Here is a 23,775-nt window from a genome sequence, read left to right as displayed (position 1 = left end):
GAAAGAGGATTAACTAAGCATCCAATTAAGGCACTGAGGGAAGGTGGAGGGGCGCCACCGTGCACTGGACCCCCCAGTGAGTTCCATCAAGTGGAGCAGCCTGGAAAGGTTTAAGTGCAAATGGAGAATAAAAGACAGGACTGAGCCCACGGGCAGGAGGAGGTACAGGGCCTGACACGAGGATGGGGACCAGGAAGGCGGCGCTCACGTTTGTTCTGAAAACTGCCCAGTGGGCCCACTTGGCTGAAGATGTTCAGCCTCTGGCTTCGTGCCAGGAGGGCGGGCCGGGCTGTCTACGGTGGCCCCTGACTGGCCAGCACTGAGTTCCTGAACCAACAGTGGCTCTTCCAGACCCCCTAATACCCCAGGAAGTGGCCTGGTGCCAAGGGCTCTGCCCATCCTGGGTGACGACAGTTCGCTTGGCCAGTTAGGCTGGTTCCTTCCAGAATCTGTCCTGGGACAACGGAGAAGACTGGCAGGAGAACACTGCAGTCAAGGCAGAAAGGGGCAGAGACGTGAACGTGTGTGTAACTGGGGGGGGGGGGGGCACTGGCCGGAGGACCGAGGAGGGGGACAGAGCCAGAGGCCCCCAGATGCAGACGGCCTTGGACCTGCCTCAGTTCCGAGGGGCTTTCCAGCTCTCATTCAGGTGTTTCCTGACATACATCCCCTTTGTCTTGAAGCGGCCACTGTGACTCTGTCCTGACAACAAGAGTCCAACAACCCAGAGTTGTTTTTACAGAAACTGAGGGTTTCTACGAAAGAGGGCTCACTCACGTCACTTAGAATCAAGACTAGGGTATGTGCCAGTCACAGGGTGTCAGAAGGGAGGCGGACACACAGAGCCTGCCATCCTGTCTCCCTGGTGAATCTCTCCAGGCCGATGGCCTCTCCTCTGAATCTACAGCCCTAGACACATGCCTCTCATTCTGGGTCAATGACAGTTTACTGAGCATCAATTACGTGCAAGAAACCAGGCAGCCTTCATTAGGCTTGACCAAGCGTATTGTCACCTCGTGCCTTTTATTGCTAAGTTCACTCTTCCTGTGTTTCTTGGCTCCATAAAAACTGGGATCTTCCCTTGTGCCCCCAATTAAGCCAATGTTTCCTATAACACAGGCACTCAAGAATTAATTGGTAAATTTCTTTACAGCCTGCCCCTTGTGTGAGGTTCAAGGAAGTCTAGAAATGGTGGTGCCTGAGTCAGAAGCTACTGAGTCCAGGTTAAGAAAACATAAAGCTCTGTGTACACAGTAACCCTCCTCCCTTGTGAAGCAAGGTGAGAGGCCTGTCCACCTGGCCCATGCGGCTAATCAGACCGAGGGTGGGCGTCCGACTCCAGGGAGCCGGTCGGCCGGCTGCTCGGTGATCTCCGCTTGGGCGAGAGCAGCTGAGCTGAACTGACCAGACTCCTCTGTGGAGGGGGTCAGAACTGGGCGGGGGGCTTGCAGCCGGTGCTCGAGCTGGAGTCTGAGGGCTGCGCAGACCCCGGGCTGGGCAGGGCATTCGGAACTCTGCAAGATACAGGAATCACAGACACTACCTGGTGGGACGGTGGGCAGAGAGAGTGTGAGAAACAAAATGGAACAGAGAAGTCGCGACTGGGTAGACACAGAGCAACGGGGACAGAGAGGTCAGAGCCGCCGCGCTCCTCGTCCCCCTGCAGCCTGCCCGGCCCACCCGGCTTTCCCGCGCTTCAGCAGGTGTGATCCGTGGAACCGCCAGGAGCTCCGGTGGAGCAAACGCCTCCCCGTGTGAGGTTCTCTCTCTTCACCTCACTGGTCGTAACACAGAAATCAAGCACCATTTTAAGAAGCTTTTTTCATAAGAAAACGTTCTCCATTAACCCATGTCCCAGTGGTTCTCGACTAAGGCCAATTTGGCCGACTAACAGGCGTTTGACTGTGTCTTCAGACATTCTTGCTGTCATAAGGGGGTGGGGCCGGACATGCTACTGGTACCCAGTAAGCTGAGCTGCTAAGCATCTTGTGCCCAGGACAGTTCCCAGAGCAAAGAATTACCTGGCCCCAAACATCAGTAGAGCAGAAGTTGGAAAGCCCTGCCCTAGGCCAAGGGGGTGATACACAGAGCGTCTGTCAGCCTCTGCATGCAGGAGGTGCCACCTGATGCACACGTGGAAGAAGCCGAGCTTGGGGGAAAATGTGATGACAGTCAGAGCTGTCGTGCTCGGGAGATGAGATGCCGGGCGCATCTCCACCCTTTCCTACTTCAGATGTTCTACGTGTTGGCACTGCTGCTGGGTGCAATTTGACACAGCAAGGCCATATCAACACCCCAGGAAAAGAAGGAAGGCCAGGAAAGGCTGGAGGGATGGGGGGAGGACAAGACCCGAACTGCCGCATCCGCACTGTGCCCCCACTGGTCCGGGAGGAGCTGTGAGCGCGTGACGTGCGCCCTGCACCCACTCAGAGGCAGGGCCAGGCCCTCATGCTGCGGCCTCTCTCAGAATTCTGTTACAAATGATGGCAAGTGCTCTAGCACAACTTCTGCTGAATTTTTAAAAATTACCACAAAGAACCAGCTGCTAGGAAGATAAAGGGTGGCAGAGGGCGGAGACTTGGGGCTGGTGTCTGGAGCTCGGCCTGCTCCCCTCAGCCCTCCCCCACCAGACCCTGACCCACCGCCCACAGGCTCAGGAAACCGGGTCCGTGACTGCACCACAGGACGTGGCAGAGCGAGCGGTGGCCCTGGGACCATGATGTGAATCCCGGAGCAAAACTGGTCTGGGGACAACTAGAGGACACCTGGGGACATCTCCAGCCAGCCCCTGCCGCAGACGCCTGAGACATTTCTCACCACCGACCCCTTCTTCTTTGCAATCAAATACTTCTCTTAAATCCCTGCACTCTAACTTTCCAGAAGCTCTGCCCTCGGCTCAAGCCAAGCTGGTTCCACCCAAGTCCAGGGCACGTCAGAGCCCATCTCCACGGCTCAGGAATAGCTGAGCAGCACCCCCGACGAAGGGGGGGCAGGTGAAGACCACGGCTTCCTCTCCCTCGGCTCTGCTCTTTCTCCGACCCAGGGCTGAGAACCAGCGTGAGCAACTGCGCTAGAGGCGGCGATAAACAGCGCACACCACAATTCCTGAAGTTGCACAGACTTAGAGACTAAAGTGATCGGCGTACTCATGAATGTATCAAAAAATGATGTCTAGGTTCTTTTTTAAAAAATTGGGGTTTTTTTTGGGGGGGGAGGGAAGTAATTAGGTTTCTTCCTTCCTTCCTCCCTTCCTTCCTTACTTTTTTTCATACTGGAGGTACTGGGGATTGAACCGAGGACCTGTGCACACTAAGCACGCACTCCACCACTGGGCTACACTCTTCCCACCAGGTTCTCATGTTGACTTACGTAATTTATTTTCTGAAGTTTTCTCATTATTCAGTACATGCATGTGGTGCAATATTCCAAAGGTATCAGAGCACACCCTGTGACGCCAGCTCTCCTCCCCAGAGGCAATCACTGTTACATTTTCTGTGACATGAAATTTCAGGACTCTAAAAATACTGGTGCACATAAAGTGGCAAAGGTTGCCCCTGGGAGAAGGTTCTGGGGGTTGAACTGGAACAAAACATCACCTTCTTCAAACCTGAAACACCGATCCTCCTTCAGGACTCAAACTGCTACTTGTAATCAAGAAAAAAACTGCTCACTCGTCTAACATTTTGAAATTAGGCTTCTGCTCAGCAGTTTCCCCCTGAAACATCTTGGGATCTGTTCTCGTTCAAAAAATAACACCTCATTTGTCCAACAACTTGTTTATTCAGAGACAAGCCTCTGTCTTTCACTCTGTCCCAGTATTTCTCACAGTTTCTGATGTGAGGCAAAGAAGGGGGCAGAGCCCTTCTGGACTACCCGGAAACACCTGACTTACATGTTCAGAGAAGGAAATAAATCTTGAGGTTGAGGTTTGCACCGACGAGCGCAGGGTCCCTTGCCACCACTTGAGTCAGGGGCTCTTTTTTTTTTTTAAAATGGAGGTACTGCAGACTAAACGCAGGACCTTGTGCACACCGGGCACACACGCGCTCTACCCACTGAGCGACACTCTCTCCACTGAGGCAGGGGCTCTTAACGGGAGAACAGGAGGACACAGGGTGCTCCTGGAAAGACCTCCCGGGGGGGGGGGTTCACAGTCTGTGAGAGGGGGTCCTTTAAAAAATTACCTGTATCTCCCTGCTCCCACCAATATCACGGGCCCGCAAACCATGGGCCCGCAAACCATGGGCCAAATCCAGCCCGCCACCTGTTTCTGTGAGTAACGCACAACTAGAACACAGCCACACTCACTCAGTTTTGCTTCGTCTGTGGCTGCATCCATCACGGCAGAACTGGGGAGATGTGACCAAGACCATGGGGGCCACAAAGTCAAAAATATTCGCCATCTGATCCCAACAGAAAAAGCCTGCCACCCCGCCCTAGCTGTTCCCCGAGAGCCAGTACACAGAGGGCCATGTTTACTAAATAACGCATTCTTTCCCTCAACTAGGTCCTTTCCTCAGGCCTATAAAAGCAAGGTTTGTACTGATAAGAATCTGAAAAATATCAGCTTAAACAAGATACTTCCTTCTCACATCAAAGTCCAGGACTGAATCGACCCCAGTGTTAAGAGACTCAGGCAACTCTGATGCTGTTGCTCCCACCACACAGCTTCCATTGCCAAGGTCACACCGTGGTCCAGAATGGCTGCCCAGGCGCCAGCCACTACATCCACTTCCAGGCAGCAAAAAGGGAAAAGGACAGCCTCAGTCCAGCTTTTAAGGAAACTTCTGGAAATACCACTAAAAATGTCTGCTTATAAATCACTGGCTAAACTTGGCCACAGAGATACACTTTGCTGCTCTGGAAGCTCAGAAGTGTACACTCTTAGTTGGTTGGTAAGTTACTGAGATAAAAACAAGACTATTTTATTTTTACAGTGGGAGGTTGTATATTGAGTGATGACTAGCAATCTCTGCCACAGGAACCTTACGGCAATCCCTGCCTCCTAGGAAGACAGGTCCACGGTCCAGGCAGGACCTCCCCCATGCCAGGGACCCCGACAAATGATATAGTCTATTTTCTGTAACGTCAGCAGACAAATACTGTCTGTAAGCTCCAAAATATATTTAAAATCTGCCAAAGCAGCTGAAGTCAAGTAGAAGTCAAACGGGAGGGAGTGAAAAGTAGGAACAGAGCAGCGGAGCTCAGCAAGCACGAGCACGAATGCCTTCCCCGCAGCCGGGCTTACACTCTCAGGTGCAAAGCCTGCGTCACCGCCAAGCGTTGAAACGGGCCTGCACAGAGGTAAATCTGTGTGTAACGAGGGCAGGTCTGGGGGGGAGGCAGACCCATGCAAAGAATCCAAGAGATGAATGAGCCGTACTTAAAGGAAGATCGGTTTTCGGCAGTGGAGGGAAAAACGCCTTACAGTTGTGAAAACAACTAGCCTGCATGACTGCCTGGCCCCTCCCACCACGCCAGCCCCGACCTCGGCCCTCGGCCTTGTGCAAACGCTGATTCAGAAAACGCAATGCCTTCAAATACGAGTGACAGAAAGGCATCTATATATATACCACTGATGCAGCTACTAAAATACAGGGAAAAAAATATGGACAGTGGCAGAAAAACTTACTAACAGGGAAGTCACAGAAAAATCCTGCCATTGATCATGTGAAATTTCTAGCCAAATATTCTGCAGTGACTTTTAAAAACCAAATGAAGCGATTCCTCTAAGAAGGAAAAATCACAAAGCAGAAATGACTCCAGGAAGAGGCAGGGAGAAAACAGGAGAACTGAAACGTGAGCCTGAAGAACTCAGAAAAGGGGGAAAAGCAAAGTAACTGAAGATGGAAATGGGACAGGCGTCAGAAGCGACCACAGAGGACCTGGGGGGACAGAGACGGTACTGACCAGGAAAACCCTCAGAACGAAGTGGAGAAAAAGAGTTTAAAACACGAGAGAGAAAACAGCAGGCAGAGAGGTCAAAGGAGGTGCTGGTCATGCATGTCTGGATCCCTGAAGGAGGGGTCAGAAGAAATCCTAACAGATATGATTCAAGAAAACTTCCCTAAGACCCAGGCAGAGCCAAATCTGGTGAGAGGCAACAATACACTCACCAGGGAGACCAGTCAACACTGAGATGGATGCTGACACAGTTATTAAATTGTTAAGATAAAGAATCTTTTAGGGAGAAAAGGAAAAAGGTGGAGTCTGGCCTCAGATTTCTTTATTTCAAGTTAAACCTGAGAAGACAATTGAGCAACACTTACAAGATCCTTACTAAAAAAATGGGCAAGCCAAGGATTTTATACCCAAGAACACTGTCATTTAAGTATAAACAGATAAACAGCTTTGCACATGCAAGAGCTCAGGGAATATTGTTTCCCTAAGTCCTTGAGCAAGCTTCCAGATGGTCGGGGCGCACGATGGTCCCCTGTTCTGACTGCAATCAGGGTACCGTTCCCAGTCTTAGACGTTGCAAGCCCTGGTTCCTGCCTGACCCCGCATCCACGTCTCTTCCCACCGCCTCTCACCCACTGCCCCAGCTCCTTGAGCTGCCGTGTTCTCTGCCCCTCCTGAAGTCACATACGACACGCCCCCCGGAGTTCACATGCACGTTCTAGAATGCTCCTTCCCCTTCCCTCACTTTCTCAAAGAGGTTTTCCCCTGACTCCTTGACCAAATTCAGTGTTTTGATTATGACCCATGTTTTTTCCCCTCACAGCACTCACCAAAAATCTGTGCAGTTATTTACTTCATATTTGCTTCTCCCACAAGACTGTAAACCCTCAGAGAAGGCAGAGCCAAGTTTGTTTGGAACACACTTAATTCCTGGGACGTAACACAGGCCTCAGCAAGTGGTAAGCACTTAATAAATATTCACTGAGAGACTAATAAAACAGCTTTTCCTCCACACACTGCTCTTTCTGCTTCATTTCCTTGGTGCCTGGAATGTGACACGGCAAGAAATCACTTCCCAAAACAATACTGAGAAACTCCAAGGTCTTTAAAACCTTCTGCTTTACGTACTTTGTTTACAAGGCAGGAAAGATTAAAAATGCACTTTAGAAAGACTTTCAGAAAGTACCGATATAGAAAGAGTTTTCTGATACGCTGTATCTTCACTATAAATTCAGAAGACATTTGTCTCCTGTGCACTGGGTTTCAGCAAAACTGTATAATATATTTCCATATGCCATTTGCCACGTCAAGACAAAAGGGGATAAAATCAGAAAGTTTTTTTTACTCACTTTGGATGTTCAAACTTGTCTATGAGATCGACCTTTTCCACCAAATCTCCTCCAATGGTTCGGACCAAGTCGTAGAAATCGTTCTCGGTGTAATTCTCAGGAGGTAGCCAGAAGGAGATGTCGTTCATCACAGCAGGGTACTTGCTGAGAGGCTACAAAATGAGAGAAGGAAAGACAGGCTGATTGGTTAGTTGGTTGACAATGTTTAAGGTTTTCATGGAAAGTTTCACTTGGGTTAGTTAGAAACTGCTGGCAAGACATTATTTCAGTAGTTGAATTTTCAGGAACAAAATGAACTTAAAAAGTAAGTCAGTATTCAAAATTAGCAAATTCCATTACGACTGTTACAGATTCTTACCACACTTATGTGTGACATTACTATATATTACACTTACATTATCACTAATGTTCAGTTTAGTACAGAGTAATTTGAATACATCATATTTCAGTTTTTTTCCACTTGGATACTAGAGGAGAAAAGTTCACATTTAATTAACAAGCAATTCATTAACTTCCAGCGATACTTTCAGGAAGCCGTTTTAATAGGGAAATAAGTAAGGGCTTGTCAAAATTGGTATTTCAATTAGAAATGTCATTATTTGTGTTAGTATTTCTAATTATTAAGGGAGTGCTCCTAATCATTAATAACTTAGGCCTCTAAGGATGTGATAAACACAAATGGAGCCATTCTCCCATTTTACCCCACTTTTCCAGTTTATTAGGGCTCACTAATGAGTTCACTATATAAAATTTACATTTAAAATGAGATACTTTTAGAAGTTAGCACATTTGTTTACATGGCTTACACACGTACCTCACCAATATGTATATATGTATCACATATACACACTTATGAACAGATGGTTGTGGTGGTGTATGTCTATACGTTACCACCACAGCAAAAAAACATTTCATTAAACGTTTCACTATGTAATTATGAAACCTTCCAGCCAAGGGAATATCTGCCACAACTGTAAGTGTGTTAGAAGAACAAGTTTATAAGTTCACTGACACCAAGCCTGATAAAGCCCTTGGTGAATCACTGATTAGAAAAAGTACACAACTTTTTAAATGGCAAAACCTCTGAAGAACCAAATATTCAAACATAAATGATTATTCAAACTGAAATATCAATAAAGCTGTCAAACCAAAGCATGGGTTCGGAACACACATTTCAAGTGAACATAATAAAGCTCTCATCCAGGCGCTCCTGACAAAACACCACAGCTCCCAAGAAACATCCTTTCTTAAGAGTTAAGACGCTGTGATAAATAATCCGTGGGGCAGTGTAGCAACAAGAGATGCGGGAGTTGGATGGTTACGCGGTGCTTTCCCTTTGACAGGACCCTTTGGCCACTTAAGGAACATGGAAATTTAGGGAGATTAGATTAGAGGCAGAGATTGCCAAGAATTAGCATGAAATCTCCTCTTCAGTGACAGACATGGGAGGAGGAGCCCAACCGCGGTGAGCGCTGGCGTCAGGAACCCACGAGCAAGTCAAGGGGACAACGCAGTCAACGGAATACGGGGCCCCCCAGACGTCAAAGAATAACATACAGTAGACATTACGGCAGAGACAGTTTTTAAAATCACGGAGAAAAACCCAGACTATTGTATTGCAAACCTGCTTCAAGCGAACAAACGGTAACAAGGTTAAGGCACCCCCAATAACTGAGAATGTGACTCAACCTGGAGAAGTCTTGACAGAGGGACTCAAGTTAAAAATGAGGCCCCTACTCGAAAATGACTGGTGTCCTTATAAAAAGGGAAATTTGAGCCCAGAGATGTGCACCCAGGGAGGTGCCACGTGGGAAAAAGCCGGAGGCTGGGGTGATGGGTCTGCAGGACAAGGGACACCAAAGTCTGCAAAGCTAGGGGAGGCTGGGGACAGGCCCTCCAGGTCTGGGGAGAACAGGTGTCTGAGGCCCCCAGGGTGGTGCTCGCCACGACGGCCCCGGGAAACAGCCCAGCCCCTCTGGGGGCAGGCGTCCTCCTGGGCCTGGAGGAGGACCACGGGGAGCTGGCCCTGGCTACTCCCTGCTCCACACCAGGGAAGGACAGCTGTCAGATCAAAGGCGGCGACCAGTCAGGCGGCGGCCTCGGCCTTGCCGGTGTTCACACCCCTGAGGAAAACGTATATAAAACAGAGACAGTGTCTGCTGAGCAGACCGCAGGGAGGAGGACATGAAATAACATCCCTATAGCACATCCTTCATCGTTTTCTAGCCAAAACTCGGACTCGGACAGTTCAACGGACACACAGTCTGACAGCTGCCCAAGACCCGGCGGCAACTCACCAGGACGCCACAGTGCCTGGGGCGGGACACGGGGCTTATCGGGAAGTGAGGCTGGGGTTTAACGGGACGCTTCCATCCTAGCTGGCTCCTTGCTCCGGACTCGCCCCTCCTGATGTCGCCATGGACCCTGTGAGGTGAAAACGCTCCACGGTCAACCAGCCATGAAGCAGCAGAGCCACGACCCAATGCTGGGTCAGGCCGGGCTCTTAACCCCTCCGCTTTAAGGCCTCCCCTTTAAAACAAAGGGCTCACGGTGAGGCAGGGCCCCCAGGCACCGCCACTACCCTCCCGCCAGCACCATCCAGCTCCCTGGCCCAGAGCCTCTCTCTCACGTTTTGCCTCTGAAACGGCTTACTTACCCCTAAAATTCTATTGGTTCCCTGAGCTCACTCCTGATTGGTTGTTTCCTCCACTCCTGATTGGTTATTTCCTCCACTCCTGATTGGTTCATTTCCCTAACTTCTGATTGGTCCATTTGTAGTACTTCATTTGCATGGAGCTCACTTCTGATTGGTTATTTCTCTCCCTCCTGATTGGTCCATTTCTACAAAGCTTATTCCTAATTAGTCAACTTTCATTATACCTTATTTGCATATGATGTTGCAAAGTGTAAACTGGCAGCCTATAAAAGCCTGTGTAAACCTACAGATGGGGTCCAAAGCTTGGAGTGTTAACTCCTCTGGGCCCGGTGGTGTAATAAACTTGACTTCTCCAACTCTGCGAGTGCTGCTTGGTCTCTCTCCTGGATCCAGGTTGCTGTCACAACCGAGCTATAACACAATTTTTCTGCAACAGCGGAACCAGCTCAGTTTCTAGCCCTGTTCCCTCACGTCGCCCCTGCAGCCCAATTAGCAACTGTAAATGAGGCCAAATCTAACGTTTATCCCTAGGGTGCCTTCCGCGACATTTCCTTTCCCACTGACTCATTTAGCTTTTAGGTTAATTATCTTGATTGGTAAGCACTTACAGTCTGTTTACCGTCTATGTGATCGTGTTCTTCTCTAAATTAACTTAAAAATCAGTGTTACCTATAAAAATAGTGTGCACCACCCATGACTTGGCTTTACGTCCAAATGAGAGCCCTTACTTTAATCCTATCCAATTGTTTTGTAATAAAAAAACTGCTTCTCAGACTTGGCTGGCAGGTTTGGTACTTGACAAATTCAGGTTGTTCTAACTCAAGGCTTCATGCTGTCTTGATGTTTACAGATTTCCTCCCTTTGTTCCAACATTTTGTTTTCCTCTTACTTATTTTCACCGAGCGCCAGGAGCACAGCGTACTGGTCAGAAGGAGGCACAGAGCCCGCTCGGGAAACCTTTGTTCCGTTACTTCATCAAGAAACCACAGGAGACCCACACCAAGTTCTAAGCAGTCTTCCAAACTTTCAGGAAGTTTCCCATATTTGTTCTTATCTTTTGACAGAATTTCAGTTCTGTTTGAAGATCCACAGAAAACAAAGAATTTCCACAATGAGATCACGCGGAACAATCATTCTGGCAACTTTGTATGGAGTTAACTTCCCGTTTCCCTAGTACGGCCCCCAACTATCTACTGAAGTTCTTAAGAACAGAAACAGAATTTCAAATCTTTCTGAATCCTGTTGTAACAGGGAAGAACAAACCTGACTCCATATTTGATCTGTTCCTTTGGCTCTAACCCTGGGCTCTGTTTCCTGGGCTTAGCCGTGCTGGTTCTGCACATTCTGTAAAAGAATGTTGCCTAGAGCTTGAAACACATAGGAGAGCCCATTCTCAAGGTTCTGACCTTTAAGGTTATAACATTTTCCCATTCTTACAGAGATAAAAAGTTGCAGAATAGAAAATGACATTTGTTTAGATAAAAAAAAACATTTCTTTTGTACAGCAATGGGAACTATATTCAATTTCTTATTATAACCTTTAATGAAAAAGAATATAAAAACCAGTATGTGTGTGTATGTATATGTATGCCTGGGACATTCTGCTGTACACCAGAAATTGATACACTCTAACTGACTATACTTCAATAAAAAGTTAAAGAAAAGAAAAGAAAAGAAAAGAACACTTGTCTTGTTGGAGGTTTATAGGGACACCCTGACCTGACCCATGTGGACAGCTGTAAGAACAAAGGATTCCGACACGAAGAGGTTTGCAACAATCACCTCCCCTTCCCCTTTTTAGTATAAAAGGAGCCTGAATTCTGACTTGGGGAAGATGGTTCCCCAGGACTTTAGTCCCCCGGCTTGGTCTGCTGGCTAAAATTGTTCTTCTTTGCCCCAACACCCCTCCTCCTGATTTACTAGCCTGTCACGCGGCGAGCAGAACGAGTTTGGACTTGGTAGCAATCTCAAATTTCCTTTAAAGCTCAAGAATTCTTTATTTAAAGCAAATCATATATGACCAGGCGCAAGGAAAACAAGGGTGGCTCCTAAGACCTCAGTTAGGAAAGTGGGAAAGGCCACCAGCGCACGTGGCCCCACGGGCTCTGTAGGGCGGAGGCGTCCGGAGCACAGTTTAAGAGCCCTGCCCGAATGTCATGGTTTTGAACTTAAGAAACAACGAAAAAAGTAAGCCTCAGCAATCCTTGTTCAAGTAAAATTTCACCTGTGCCTCTGAGGGTTAAAGAAGGCACCGCAGCGGGGTGAGGCCTGCAGCGCAGACCGCTGCCTTAGAGCACGGGCCGAGCATTCGCACAGAACACAGATGCCAAAAGTCAAAGAATATCTTTTAGGCATGACGAGCATGTCCTGAGATGGACTGTGGAGAAGGTCGCACACTTCTGTGAGCCTGCCGAAGGCCACTGAGTCGCACAAGTTTCACGGGTGAATTGTCGAGGACATGGATTACATCTTAACAAAACTGTGATGAAAACAATAAATGAGTAAATAAATGTCTCAAGGAAGAAATACGGGTCTCTAGAATGGAATACTTCCGTCTTCTACTCGGTCTCTGTATGTCACCTTCAGAACTTACCACAGGCTTCATTTCTTAAATTCATTTTTTCAGGTTAAAAGATGGAGACTTCAGGGCCAGCATTACCTAGCTTTTCTTCCCAGAGGTAAAATACTTGGAGAAGTTTTGCACAACCATTTACATCTTCCATTAAATTTCGTGCCTGTATCTTCACAGCCTTATACAATCACTGTATTTCAAGTGCCATCACCTAGAGTTTTGTGAGTACAAGCTTTCCCAGTTAACCGTGTTTACCGGGATCTACCCTTCTCCCTTCCGTGTGCCTCAGGTCCGTGAACGGAGGTCCTAGAGGAGAGAATACATCACGGGCAGCCAGGTCTGCTAACCCCCAACCCCAAGTAACCTGGAAACGGCAGAAGCTGGAAACGGCAGAAGCTCCAAGCAGGGCCTCTTTGAGGTGCTCGCGGATTCTGTTTCATTTCACGTCATCTCAGTCTCGGCAAGTCCCCGTCCTCACAGGGACGGGATGTGCCGTGAGGGAGAGCCGGGAACTTGGACTTGCCTGCATTCATGCAGAGCGGGCCTTCTGACTCTTCCAGTGTTCAGAGGAAAAGGAGCAAAACCAAAATTAACCTGAAGAACTTCAGACATCTGATTTCCAGTGGCTTGTTCAAAACTGGAGAAAAGATCAAACTTTAGGCCTCTTATAGAATGGACTCCCTTGGACCCGACCTTCTTCGTTCCCTCCTCACCCCATCCTCTTCCCCCTCCACTCGTCTGCTGCTCCTTTTAGGCCAGATCCCTTGATACTATGGGTTGATATCTCTTCCTGACCCCACAGTGTGTAAGAATTAGCCCCCGGGGGCCGACCTCCCCCTGTATCTGTGTCTAAAGCTTTGTGCTCTGTCCTGTTCGGAGCCAGAAATGCCCAGGGGAGGGGCATCGGGCAAACTACTTCTGAAAACATTTACTGATTTGGTTTTTCAAGAAAATAGTCTAAATCAACCCTCAGTCATAGGGGAGAAATGGATATGGAACACAAAGCTAACTGTGATGACCTGTTTTTGAGAAAACCTCGTAGGGAGAGGGGGGAGCAGGGGGTGGGGTGGGACGGGATGGGAGGAAATCCCAGGATACGCAAGACGCTGGTGATCAGGTGGGTGGTGGCTGTACAGGCATCCACTGTATTATTATACTTTCTAACAAACATTTTAGTTTCCAAATATTAGATCAAATGAAAATTAAAGAAAAAGTGATATCAATTTTTAGTCATTTGCCCAGAGAAATTATATAACAGAGGGAAACAATGGCCACAGCTGGTGAGTCACATTTTAAAAAGAAATTGTTCTTTTTCTATATTTAAGATAAAATTCCATCTGTTGATATTAGATTCTGTTTCAATAACAAAGAGTTCAGCTTCCTCACGTCAGGGAGAAAGATGAAGCAGGATTTTCTTCTGCTCCAAATCCACACGAGTCCAACAAAGTTTACGACACAGTTCACAGAGGGCAGGTGGGACTGACGCCTTAGGTAAAGGTAAACGGACCGCGAACTCGGGGTCCTGATGGAGAGAGAGCCCCGCCCCTGACTCAGGTGGCAGAAAGAGGGGCGTTGAACTGGAGCCTGGGAACAAGACAGCCAGCACCCACCAGTCGCTGCTCTGGGTCTTGCCTGTGCCGGCTCCCCTGGCTCCTCAGACCATCCCTGCCACCGAAAAGCTCACAGGCCAGAGGGAAGGAGGTCGTGAGAAGTGGTACGTGCCCTGGGGCAGAGAGGCAGACACCACCATCTTTGTAAACATGGCTCAAAGCCTGAATGGGGTCACTAGATTACGGCCCTTTCCTGGGGAAGTCACACCTTCCACGAAGCAGGTAGAAGTCTCAGTAAGAGAAACTCAACACAAGAAGAAAACATGGAGTGCACACACCCCGGCCTTCTGTCGGGCCAGAACCCCCCGACAAGGAGGGCAAGGCGGTGAGTGATCACTTTCCGGGAAGACGCTGCCGTCACAGGACGCCCACCGCACAGAGTCCCCGGGTTCGGCTTCTCTCTGAGCCCAAGTCTCCACCTCTGCAAGAAAGCACTTAGCACCTCACACTGTCGTCTGATCAAAACTGTCCCCCGCTACGTCACAAGGGCCATCTTGTCAAGTGCACCTGAGAAGTGCTGGCAGGGGAATGGCCCTTCCTCCTCCTCAGGCCGGGGCTTCCTAAAATTTAAACTACAAGGACCAAGTGCGACCCAACTGTTCTGACCCACTGGTCATCCGAGCCGTGCCACCCTTCCTCCCAGAGGCCAGAAGAGGACCGCATTCTCACTTCCACGGCGCTGGGGCGGCCTTATCCCTTAGGTACATACTTCAGAGGATTAAAGGACAGATCCTTTTGGCCGAGGGGATGAAGGGATGATGGACAGGAAACGTGGACATGCTGAGGGCCGCCTTAGACTTTGTTCTGAGGGCTGCAAGGTCGACTGTGGAGCCGGAGAGGGGGGAACCAGCACAGGGTGCCCCAGGCTGAGCACGAGGTTGGGGGAAAGCCCTCGGATTTCCTCTCAGGCTGGCACAGCAGCTGACCTTGTGGGCCAGTTACTAATCACCTGCTTCAGCTCCAAACCTGCTTCTGCTCAATCTGTGTGAGGCTGGGCTGGGCTCAGCAAAGGGCATTTCTGTTCTGCCAGTGGTTCTCTGGAGGGAGGCTGCAGACGGGAGAAGGGAGGCTGCAGATGGGAGGAGGGAGGCTGCAGACGGGTGGAGGGTGGCTGCAGACGGGAGGAGGGAGAAGGGACTGGCTCCCCTCCGCAACCTCCCACCCCTACCCCCCCCGTCTCCATCTCTTCAATACTCAGCAAGAAAGCTCTCCGAGGGCTACACCCTCAACTAAAGTACCTCCATCCCTGCAAGGAAGAAAATACCAGACTAGGATCCTTCAAGTTTCTATTCCTTTATCAAAACAAAAACAAAAACAAAAACAAAAACAAAAACAAAAACAATAACAAAACTCAGTGGTTTTATTGATAGAGCCCCGAGAAAGGGAAAGGATGTGTGAGGAGCACCAGGAGGGGCTGGTGCTTCAGGGAGGATGCACTGGCTGGAGGACGCACCGAGGAGGCTGCCATGTGGCCGAGACCCCCCCCACCACCCTCAGCCAGGGTGGCACCACCAGAGTCCAGCCAGCTGCTGCCCCGAGGGGCTGGTATTAACTGCGGGATAAACAGCACCGACTCAGACAACCTCCCCCTGCTCTCATCAATCAGCACAGGACGCTTCCTCCGTCCTGCCCCCCAGGGCTTCCCCTCTGCCCTGCAAGGTCATAAGGAATTTAAGCCTGAGCCTGAATAAAATGGCATCAAACATTTTCCTAGGAGCTATTTTCCAGTCACCTCCTTCCCAGTCACCTGCGGGTTGGACTGGTTTGCAGGGCCTCCCTGGAGACCCCGTCTTCGCTCCCACGGAAAGTGTGAGGAACCGCAACTGGACAAACCAGCTGCTTGGCAGCGCTCTCCAAGGTCCTGAATCTCTTATTTATTTGTTTATTGCTTGGCGAGGGAGGCAGAAAAGGGTGAGGATGAAGGGAAGAAGACTGACTCCCCCGTCCAGTTGGAGGGCTGTGTTTCTTGGCCACATCTCTTCTCGCACCTGCATCAGCTGGTCAGGCAGAGGCTGGGGAGGGCGACAGGGAGGTGCTGGAGTGGTGAGCCTCCCGGGAGAACGGGCAGGGGAGTGAGCTGCTGGAGAACCCTGAACTTGCCCTGAGCCGATACACTCGTGACCTGCCGCCTGCCCCTCCCCGCTCATTCCGCCCACTGCCAACGAACCAGGACCGTGACAGGGCCCGGGGCGCTCAGGGAGGCCGTGCCGGCCTCACCCTTTCTCGGACTCTGGCAGGGAGATGAGGGAGACAGCGGAGATGGGAGGGGAACGAGGATGTGAGAGCCCAGGCAGGAGAGCAAAGAGCTCTAAAGCAAAGGCACCAGATGAATCCAACACACAGAGTCATTGTAGGATGGGTCCTCCAGCTAAGTCATACAGCTCCCGGATAACCACACTCTTGATTGACCCAATTCCTCAACTGTGGTGGTTTACAGAGAAGGTATCATAACGAGGCTTCTGAATAACATGGCTTAGTTTTATTGTGATTACTAGGACTTGAATACATCAAGGAGCCAATCCTAAGGACCAACAGCCTTAAAAAAGATACAGGCTTTTATTTTTATTCTACAAAAAAGTAAATGTTTATTTCTCCCACAAAACTCTGCTTTCTTTTCACATGTAGTTATTCCTAAAGACCCCTGGCACCATGTTTTGGAATGAGAAAGAATATTGGAAGGAGGCTATTACAGTAACAAAAATAATGCATTTCTCTTCCGTCTGCTGCCTCTCGTCATTTGGTTTCCATGTAACCTAATTCTTATTCTGATCAGAGGAGAAGGAACCGAAACCAGGATTTTATTAACACCATCGATATCTACCCACGCTCGGGCCTGTGCACACACATGGTCCTCGGGTTCTAATTATGCATTTTACAGATGAGCATCCCTGGTTGCTCTCCGCGCAGATGATGGATAAAGGAGCTTTTGTTTTCAGAGATTTATTTCAAACACCTCTTCATTAAATGCTATTTGGAGGCAGATACATATCTATGGAAGGTTGAGAAAAAAGACCATGCTGATAAAATAACCATCAAGGAAATGTGTCACTGCAGAACCTAAGACGATCTTTCTGCAAAGGACACACTGGAAACACACACACACACACACGTGCACGTGCTCACACGCATCGGGGAGGAAGGAGAAATTCATTACAAAAAGACGTTTAAAACCTCTTTGAAAATACATGCCATTCCTATGCAGAGAGTAATAAGCACTTGAGGATGCAGATGGGAATGGACGGCTGCCTGTCTGCCTTGACGGCGCATGTGATGCTCAGCTCTGCCAGAGAGCCTGCTGAACTCTGCTATGTCCGCCTTACAGCTTGGATGAACGGGCTCATGAAAGTAAAAGGAAGGGGGGGGTAGTGGAATTCTGGTGCGGGGTGGCATCCACAGTGGACGGGAGTGGGCGGACCCTGCCTCCCACTTCTTCCCGGGGACCCTCGCCTGCACACGCAGGGGGAGGGGGAGGGGCAGCCAAGGAAGCAGGGCCAAGCTGGTGCTGTTCCCAACAGAAACAGAGACATCTCCTGGAAAAATCCACCTTTCTGCTTCTGAACTGCACCACAAATTGGATGGAAAAGCTATTGAACCCTGAGGCAGAAGCAGTAATTTCCTCAGAAGGCCTCACATTTAGGGACACAAAAGAGAACCCGCCAACGCAGGCTTCCCCAGTGACAACGGCCACCTGCCTGGGCCCAGATCGGACGGCAGGGCTGTCACGTGCTCACTGGCGGCAGGAACCCGAAAGCCTGCATTCAGACCTGGCTCCAGTGTCTACTCTCAGAGAGAGGGCCCGGGGCCCATGGTGGGTCCTTTCTGGGTCTTGGTTTCCTCCTCTGTAAGATGGGGATATTAATAGTATCCATTTCATAGGGTTTATGTAAAGTGCTTAGAACAGTGCCTGGAGGCGTGCGATAAGGACAAACAAACAAGTCTATAAATAAAGGAGAGAGTGAGTGGGCTGGCTTCTGTTATGGAACAATTTGATTTATTAGTAATTTAACTGGCATCCCCATTTCACTGGAAGAGTTTAAACTGTTGTACAAATGAAATCACTTAGAAGTAAAGCCGTCTTCATCTTCATCCATTTTACAGATGGGGAAACTGAGGCACTGGAGGGCACACAGAGGCATATGTATTTCTTCCACATGGCCTCATCCAGCTGCACGCACCACGGGAGCTCCATAAACACTGGGGCCTGAACTGACCCTCCTGAGGCCTGAGACTTAACTGGGAACATAACCTTGCCAGAAGTGTCCTTTATTTTAATTTCATTCCTTTTACAGATTCTAATCACTATGGAAGAACAGTGATGGATTCAGCACGCCGAAACACTTCACCACTTTGTTTTCACAGTGACTTTTTTTTTTTTTTTTTTGAGTGCGGGGATCATGTTTTGGGCCCAGGGAACACTCTTTCATTGGTAAGATGTTTGTTTTGAGTGTCACCGGTCCCGCGATGGATGGACCAGGGCCTTACTAAGCACTGCTGTCACAGGCCTCAAACATCTCTAAGTGCCCATCACTGGTCACCCTGCTCTGAAAACACTCCAGGAATCAGACGCTAACTAACATGTAACATGTATATGTTACAGAACATATAACACATCACACCAGAGAGCCTGCAAGGTTGAGTGCTCTCGGGTCAGAATGACATCAGAAGCCTCACATTTTAACATAAAGGACCACCCTGTTTTGTTACAAGATTGTCCCCCCAAAGTTTTTTCTACTTTTGGTAAAGGTCTTTTCTCCAGTGGATGGAGTCTGATTAGAGGCAGCCTGGCCATGGACAGCTTTACATCAGTCCACGTGCACAAGCCTGGAGCCGTCCGGTAACCAAGGCCCGGCCAGATGGTCAGATGGAACCACTCAGAGGAAACTGGTGTGGCTGGCTGTTCTGACTCCCACCCCCAAAAGCAGTTTCACATGGTTCATCCTGACAGTTGGATAACTTAGGGCAGATTTCTGCATTCTCTAAATCTCAGTTTCCTCATCCATAAAACGGGGATATCCTGAGTCCATTCTGTGTGTTGTCATAGAGATGGTAGAAATGTGTGGACAGTACTTGGCACTGTCACTGTGGGAACATCAGTCCTGAATAAAGGGACTCATTACGTGCAGCAACGATGCTCGCATCTGGTTCTGATGCCAACTTCCAGGAAGAAACCGGGACGGGGAGCATCTCACTGTGGTCCTGGAAGAGTGCCCTGGGGAGCGAGAGCCTGCGTGCCCAGCAGGGCACATGGCCCTGCCGCCGCCATCTCTCTCCCTCTCTGGCACTGAGAGTAGCCGCAGTTCTCACAAAGCAGCTGCCAGCCAGAGGAGGGTTCCAGAGCGCAGAGCAGAGAAGCCCAGCTTCCTCACGCACCCCTGGCTGGCAGCCCGCCTGCGAGATGCCCGCGCGGTGCCCTGCGGGACCCTGTCAACAACACTGGTTGTGACTCCAGCAGCAGTGCTGGCAGGCGAGACAGGTGACTGTTTTTTCAAATAAAAAGCAAAATGTAGACCATCTAAAGGGCTCCCTCTCTTCTCCTTGGTTTTGTTTGTTGTGTTGTGTGTTTTGTTTTAACTTCTTTGGCAGTCCTGGTCACGTTCTGGAAGCCTCTCTCTCCCCGGGGGTGCCAGTGCTCCCCAAGGCAGGAGCCCTCCCAGCACTGGGCACGAACCCGACCCCCAGTACACAGATGGAGAATAGCAGAGCCAGCCCTGATGATGGCCCCTCTTCTTCGTCACCCTGCACACTCGGAGGCTGCAGACCTTCCAAACAACCGCGTCCTTTTTTGACTTCTGTCAACTCGGCCACACTGCTAGGATTCCAAATACTTGGCTTAATAATTCCATGCACGTTGAGGGATAACTTTCCAGAACCAATGAGTGGACCACTGTCCCAATGGCTCTGTGTATCCTTTATACTAAACGAGAGTGGGTCTGGCCACCCAAGTTCTCCACTAATTGCACGTGTTGATAGATACTTCATATGTCTGTGCATCTTAGCGGAGATGGAACCAGCACTCCGTTTGGAAGTGAAAGGGCTACCTGGACCCGAAGGGCTTTCTCAGCTTTCACAGCGTGAATGGTGGTCTCCAGGAGCACAGTGGTGACTCACATCTGAGAGCACTGTCCAGTCCTAGCCCTGCACGCAAAGTGATTTCCACATGCAAGGTCTCAGTTACTCCTGCCATGCGAGTCTGGGGGATATTATACCCATTTTACAGGAGAGGAAACTGAGGTTTAGAAAGAATAAACCTCTGGCTGTAGCACCACAGGGGGACAATGCTGCTGGCCATCTGGGGGTCTGGGCTTTGGGTGAGTGCAGGTTTCAGCACAGGGCTACCCGGTTTCTGGGGGTGGCCTTCCTGTTTGACTGGACTATTCAGTACAGTAGACACACCTTGGGGCCTCGGTTTCTTCAAACAAGAAATGAAGGTAACATAACCCAGAAAAACAAATTGTCTTGAACGAACTCCACCCTTTCTTCCTATGAGTACTAACTTATGACAGAGAAAAAGTAGATGAAATCAAAGGCAGGAAAAAAAAAAAAGGCAAAGAAGAGGATGAAGATTTGAGTCCCAGCGAGAGGACAGTATTTTTTTAAATGCAATTTTGTTTCTGAATAGACTTGCAGGTATATTAAGTCTTATTTGTGTCACCAGTGAGTGATAGTGTTGCCTGGTGATTATTTACGTGTTTATAGGAAAGAAATAACCACAGAGAAATCAACAGTGCTTCAACACGACATCCAGCGCCGCTCACAGATGCTCAGCGCACATGCCCTCCACTAAGGAGGGAAGGATGTTGAAACAAGCAAAAGAACACTGGCTTGGGGGAAAAACAGCCTGGTCCTCCGGCTGAACCCAGAGAAAAGGCATTAAAACCTCATGATTTTTCCTTCTTGTGGGCAAAGTCATGCTGACAAAAAGTAAGAGCTCTAAAAATTGGGGAGTACCTTTACCTTAAAGTAAATTTAGCAGCTTCTCACGTGGCAGGAGAAGGGTGTATACACAGAACTTACTATGTTCATTTAAATACATGAATACACTGACATTTACTGACAGAATAGTCAAGACCGACGTAACACTGGTCTATATCAGGCACTGTGCTAAAAATACTACGTACAGTTAAACGGCGTGCTCCTCACAGCAATGCTCTCCTGCGAGTAGGAGTTAATATTACTGCCCGTTTACAGGTGAGAAAACGAGTCCAGAGAAACCCTACAGCTTGTACGCAGGACGGCCGGGGCTTATGCAGGTGGTCTGGCTCCAGAGGTCGTGCCCTAACAGTATTTTTAGTTTAGCTTTGAATCTCTCTTTGACCCGAGAGGTAATGAAGTCCACCGTCCCCCCACACCCTGCCTTGCACGTGGGTTTCTGCGTGGTCATTTGCTGGAGGAGCAGAAGGCAGCCTGGGGGTTGCGAAGGTGTCTGAGCAGAATCCCACCAGAGTCCAGGGCGCCTCCGCAGGTGGTGGCCCCACCCAGTGGGAACAGGCCATGGCCCGAGCTGCCAGGCGGGTCCGGGAGCAGGGGTGCTGGGACGCTGGCCGGGAATGGCTCTTGGACACCAAACGTGCTGAGGGCAGAGATGCCAGGCCAGGCAGCCACCAGACGACCTGTCCACTATTCATTCTCCTCCAAAGGAGAGGAGTGTGACCAGACTGCAGATACTGACCGCTATATATAAAACAGCAACAACAAAGTCCTACCGGACAGCACACGGAACCTTAGTCCATATCTCGTAACAACCTATAACGAGAAAGAATATGTATGTGTAACTGAGTCACTATGCTGCACACCAGAAACTGACACAACACTGTAAATCAACTACACTTCAATTAATAAAAAAAGACGAACAGCTTCAAGAGGGAACGACAAGACATACAATGGCCATCAAACTGCCTTTTCTTCCAAAGCACCCCTTGATATCAGCATCTCCTGCTCTCCGGGTCTCTGCTCCCACAAAGGCTCCACGGGCTTGCGTCCCTACAGACTTAGCAAGCAGCTGAATGGAAGAAGCGAATGCAATTCTATACTTCAGCAATGACCACAGAGAAAAAATACGACAGAATCATGCCAAGTTTAACACCACCTTCCAGGCTCGTGTACGTACAGTTCCCCTGCTCTGGCCGCAGATTCGGTCTTTTCCACGAGGAACGCTGCCTCCTTTTAGTGGAGGATGGTGCTTAAAAACCAAGACCTGGGCACCGGGGTGCTCACCGATGCCGTCTATCACTGCTTCTGGGCCCGCAGAGTGGGCAGAGCTGGGGAGGGGAGAAGAACACACACACACATTTGTATTTTCTACCTAAAAAAATACAGTTCGTCTGATTCCAGTCTAGCGTTCTTGCCTTTCCTTCTCTGTGTCTGTAACTCTTTTCTTCAATAGTGAGAAGCAAGACTCGCATAACCCTCAGTATTGCCTACCCTTTTGCTCAAGCAAGAACAAACAGAAGATGGGTTCAGAATTACTCACCCACACCATTGTTAAAGGAGACCCTAGTGACTAGAGGGCAGTATTTTTTCAGTCTGTTCTGGGGGTAACATATAGGTATGTGAAATGCACAGATCGTAACTGCACAATTTCATGGGTCGCGATGCAGGTGATACACTCTTGGAACCCAGCCATGAAGATACAGAACATTCCAATCAGCCCAGATAACACAAAAGTTGTCTAAGACTCACAGAGACACGTCAAAAGGGCTTAGGAGCCAGCCCGAAGGGGCTCTCACCAGCCAAATTTGGGGAAATGAGAGGTTCACAATAAAAAATGATAATAATGGAGTAAAATTCATTGACTAAAATAAGAAGCCCTAAGTCTATCCTATGTGAACAACTGAATGAATAAATAAATAAGTCGGGGAGAAGGAACAGCTCTTCCTGGTAGAGAAATATGGCGGGCATTATGTCAACCTAGTGATCAAAGCTGTTGCCCTCAACACGGGGGGCAAATGGACCTGATGGTCCTGCTACAACACAACGGGGAGGCCGAGGCAGCACTTCCGTGGCAGCCCTGCAAGAAAGGCGCAGTCAGAGCCTGATCGTGGAACACCGTGGACAGCTCCAGCGGACGCCCATTCTGCTTCACCTCGCATACTAATGGAGGCATGTCTGCCTTTATTAGATGCGGCGTAAGTGTATCATAAATAAATAACCATTTAGGTGTTAAGTTACCACATCTTCGGGGGAAATCTGAAAATGAAACAGCCGGCGACTCTGTGCATTCCTTCTACGCTGGGAAATACAGCTAAGCAGAGATGAGGCGATTAGAGAATGATTTCAGAATGACACAGCGGAGGAGCTGCCTCCTCCAGAAAGAGGTGTGCAGAGATGGACAGGAAGAGCAGTCTGCTCGCCAGGCCTGACCTCTGGTCTGGAGCTGAAAACGCCAGCAGTTGGGACAGGGCAGACGCGCGCCCCGATGCCGGGGGCCTGCCAGTCATCTTTCTCGTGCTGGTTCTAGAATCTATTAACATAATTTGGATCTCCCTTCAGCAGCCGCTCAAGGCCCACACCCAGAGACATCACTTTCTTTGAGGTTGAATTCACTGATTAACGAGGTGTGTTTTCCACTCTCTCTTTTTTTTCTTTTCAAAGGTTAAATGGCACCGCGCAATTTTCTGTGAAGCAGGTGTGCAGCTAACAAGGTGATAATTGGGAACCTGGGGGAGAAGGAGGAATCCTCTAACACTA

General features: G+C 49.2%; 1 protein-coding gene across 6 annotated transcripts in view; it reads right to left on the bottom strand.

Annotated features, from left to right (window-relative positions):
* The window catches only part of FARS2 (phenylalanyl-tRNA synthetase 2, mitochondrial), a 309,951-nt gene that overhangs the window by 102,158 nt on the left and 184,018 nt on the right, over positions 1 to 23,775 (bottom strand). For 5 of the 6 annotated variants that reach the window (XM_031435245.2, XM_010992409.3, XM_064476159.1 and 2 more), the window contains one exon: positions 7,251 to 7,402. In XM_031435245.2, the coding sequence (XP_031291105.1) occupies positions 7,251 to 7,402 (152 nt within the window). Of the gene's footprint in view, positions 1 to 7,250; positions 7,403 to 22,219; positions 22,347 to 23,775 lie in introns of those variants that run through there. The other variant, XM_064476158.1, reaches the window with a different exon arrangement.

Source organism: Camelus dromedarius, chromosome 19 (genome assembly GCF_036321535.1).
Source record: "Camelus dromedarius isolate mCamDro1 chromosome 19, mCamDro1.pat, whole genome shotgun sequence".
NCBI lineage: Eukaryota > Metazoa > Chordata > Mammalia > Artiodactyla > Camelidae > Camelus > Camelus dromedarius.
This window is presented reverse-complemented; position numbering and strand designations above follow the sequence as displayed.